The sequence below is a fragment of the Helianthus annuus genome, chromosome 7 (genome assembly GCF_002127325.2).
Source record: "Helianthus annuus cultivar XRQ/B chromosome 7, HanXRQr2.0-SUNRISE, whole genome shotgun sequence".
Taxonomy (NCBI): Eukaryota; Viridiplantae; Streptophyta; class Magnoliopsida; order Asterales; family Asteraceae; genus Helianthus; species Helianthus annuus.
The window spans coordinates 145,971,370-145,974,582 of record NC_035439.2 but is presented as its reverse complement, the minus strand read 5'-3'; the positions used below and the strand labels follow the sequence as shown (position 1 = coordinate 145,974,582).

The window sequence follows — 3,213 nt, the reverse complement described above, 5'->3', positions numbered from 1 at the left end:
GAATATAACCGGTGCGGTACCAATTCGGCACCAATACCCAGTATCAAAGGCTAGCTCATCCCAAGATAGGAGATAAGAAAACATAAATCTAAACATAGGAAAGATACATAAGAACTCTAATGTCTCTAAAATAATACAAAGTACCATCATGATCCCAAAAAAAAAAAAAAGTTGGACCAATTTTCATCTAGCGAATGTATAAAAACCGTCTACAAATAGAGTGTAATTGTCAATCTCACGGATCTACAACGTATTCATGGGGCAATAACTCACTAAGTCCATGAATTTTTGCATGCTAAGTGATTAGACCATATAAAACCCATTGTTTTATTGTCTGACGGATCTCTAAATCTCTTCCAATCATGAACAACGTTGATTAAATCATTGACTTTTGCTCTAATAGTCCGGCAACAATTTGCATGAACAGTTGAAACAACGTTAATATCTCTACTATCTTCACAAAATCCACTGAAATATATGGTGTCCAAAAATCTAACCCCAAGTCCCAACCTTTTAAAAACTCCTTTATGCATTAGCTCAACAAGAACATCTTGTTCTTTCATTCCAACTGAGGTGCTTCTTTGCATATACCACTCATCGAACAATGCAATTGTCTTGTTGTTGGATTTGATCATGTAGAAACCAGTGTTTAACGGATTCGTTTGTGACCATTGATCGCCATTAAACCGGTCGACGCTTATTTGAAGATCAACAGTTTCGTTTAGGGTTAACCTTGGAAAGGGATTCCTGAGCCACAAAACATCTGTATCCTGTACATTAATTGATTTCACAAATATGTTATTAAGAATTACAAGATATCTTATGTGTTTTAGTAAATAATTTTAACTACCCTACTAAGAAATTTGTAACCTTCTTGTTTCTTTTTATTTAGAGTGTTTACATAACTATAATAATTTAAATTTAATGTTCAAGTAATGTAATATTTGATTTTTTTTTGGTAACATGCCTAACTTTAGAAGTTTATTTAATGTAACAACATATAATAAAATTGAAATGATTATGCAAAGACTAATTTGTTTGTGTATCATTATATAACATAATGAAAATTAAAATTCAAGTGGTACTTATAACTTACTGTGAAAATAAAGTTGTATCCACGCCGGAGAACATCCCCAAGAAAACGGGTTCTTAGCCACATCATCTTTATGAAATCTTCTGACATGTAAACCTTCTCATCCACAAAGTCATCGCCATCGGTTTTCAGCCTGTAACAATGTAATCTAAGAAACATGCAACGTTCAAACGCGGTTTGATCAACTGCCATGATTAAAAGATGGTTAGTCAATTGCCTTGTATCTTCTCCTAGCCAAAACCCATCTAAGAATATATCAAACATAGGTTTGTCCCCCTCGGTGTAAGCTCGGTTCACAACCGCGATGATCACTGTTTTGTTCGCCATGGAAGCTCCCTCTAAGGCTGCTTCCAACTCGTCTCTATACATCGAGGCCTCATGCTACAATCACACAAAACTCAAAACTTTATCACAATTTTATTCATATAATTTTGGAAAAGTAATAGAATGTAACTGATTGCCATATATCAGATCTTTTAATACAACATTTATGTTAAGTGAAGTTGAATTATAATTGAATGCAACTCATGTTAAAGAGGTTAAGTTGCTTTGCTTCTAAAAGGTCACATTAGCCTCATTTTCTAATAGTGAGATTATTATCCAAGTATGATGAAGCTTACGATGGCCGATGGCGGTTTGGATCGATACAGCTTGTCGGTTATGGATGCCGATGGGTTTTTTTCTGATAAAAAACAAATAAGAAGTAAGGATATAAGCAGTAAAGTGCAAAGGGCAAGAGTGGCTCCAGGTTTGAGTGAACCATCCATTGTGATGATGATGGGGTGGCGACTAAGGGTTCATGAATATATTAGGAGGGATTTGTGTTAAATTTGGAGTGGAATGGTTGGATCTTGGATGGGAGTTCATATATATATAGTGTTGGCGCCGTGATTGGTTTCTTTTATGGCTTCTACTTGACGTGTTATGCCATGTGTGGTTGTGAATATCACATATATACACCCATCCATGGAATGAGGATCGTTTCCACATGAGTTAATTTGTTTTGGTTTTCCGAAATCTATCAACTTTTTTGGTGTTCGGATTTCCGTTAACTCAATGTCTTAAATTTATTTCAAATTTGTTCAAAAGATCACGGCTCGCAGCTCGTTTTAATCGCTGAAAAAGATTCCGTTCAAGAAAACAATCGGTTTTAAATGAGCCGAACAAGCTCGGCTAGGTTTGTAAATAAGGCGAGCCTAAGCCAAAACAATTGCTTTTAAATGAGCCGAACAAGCATTGACTAGGTTTGTAAATAAGGCGAGCCTAAGCCAAGATAGGTTTAGTTTGTGGCTCGCTCGTTTACAACCCCAGCTTAAATAGGCTTTTATTTATTTATTTATTTATTTTTGTTTTATGTAAATCATTATCATAATGTGTAAAATAAATACAAAAATAGAAAACATTTTCTAAGAAAATAATAAACGAACCGACTCAATGAGCCATGAGCTAGCTCGAGCTGTTTACAAGCCGAGCCTGAGCCAGGCAATTCAACTCATTAAGATTTACGAGTCAGCTCGACTTGACTTGGTTTTTAAACAAGCTGAGTCTGAGCCCACCCTGGCTTGGATTGGCTTGGCTCAATTACAACCCTTGTTTTAATGTGGAGGCTTGATTGTTTTGGGCACGACTCTAGGGTACTATAGAGCAGACGATCAGAAGATGGGTTGGCCCATTTTGTTTTAAATATGGTCCATATTAGTTTTCTTGGTGAATAAAGTAGTAAACCCTAATCTTGTATCCATTTATATTTAGTATGTAATTCCACACGAGTAAAGGAGAATGCAATATGGTAATGTTCTGGTTGCAGCACGTGGCGTAGATTAGTTGACCGAACCACGTAAAACTTGTGTGTTTATTAACTCCTAAAATTTAGTTTGGGTTTGTATGTGTTTACAATACCCAAATCCTTAACAAAGGTATCATAGCTTATATTTAGGCTCTACATATTCACACACCCAAGGGCCTATTTCCACACCTTCAAGACGCCTATTCATTTTTAAAATACGAACGCCATAAAATTCAAATAATGCATGCCATCAAACATGAAAATACACATGGATTAAATTAAATTACGCATGGGTTGTGTTAACCCTAACTAGACATGTTATAATAGATAATTA

The 3,213-nt window shown here is 35.4% G+C and overlaps 1 protein-coding gene across 1 annotated transcript; it reads right to left on the bottom strand.

Annotated features, from left to right (window-relative positions):
• Nucleotides 1-272: 272 nt before the first annotated feature.
• On the bottom strand, nucleotides 273-1,860 carry LOC110867272 (uncharacterized protein At1g28695). Its single transcript, XM_022116397.2, has 3 exons — nucleotides 1,714-1,860; nucleotides 1,097-1,474; nucleotides 273-770 (listed from the first exon to the last, which is right to left on the bottom strand). The coding sequence occupies exons 1-3, from the start codon at nucleotides 1,858-1,860 to the stop codon at nucleotides 273-275; spliced, it is 1,023 nt and encodes a 340-aa protein (XP_021972089.2).
• Nucleotides 1,861-3,213: the final 1,353 nt, after the last annotated feature.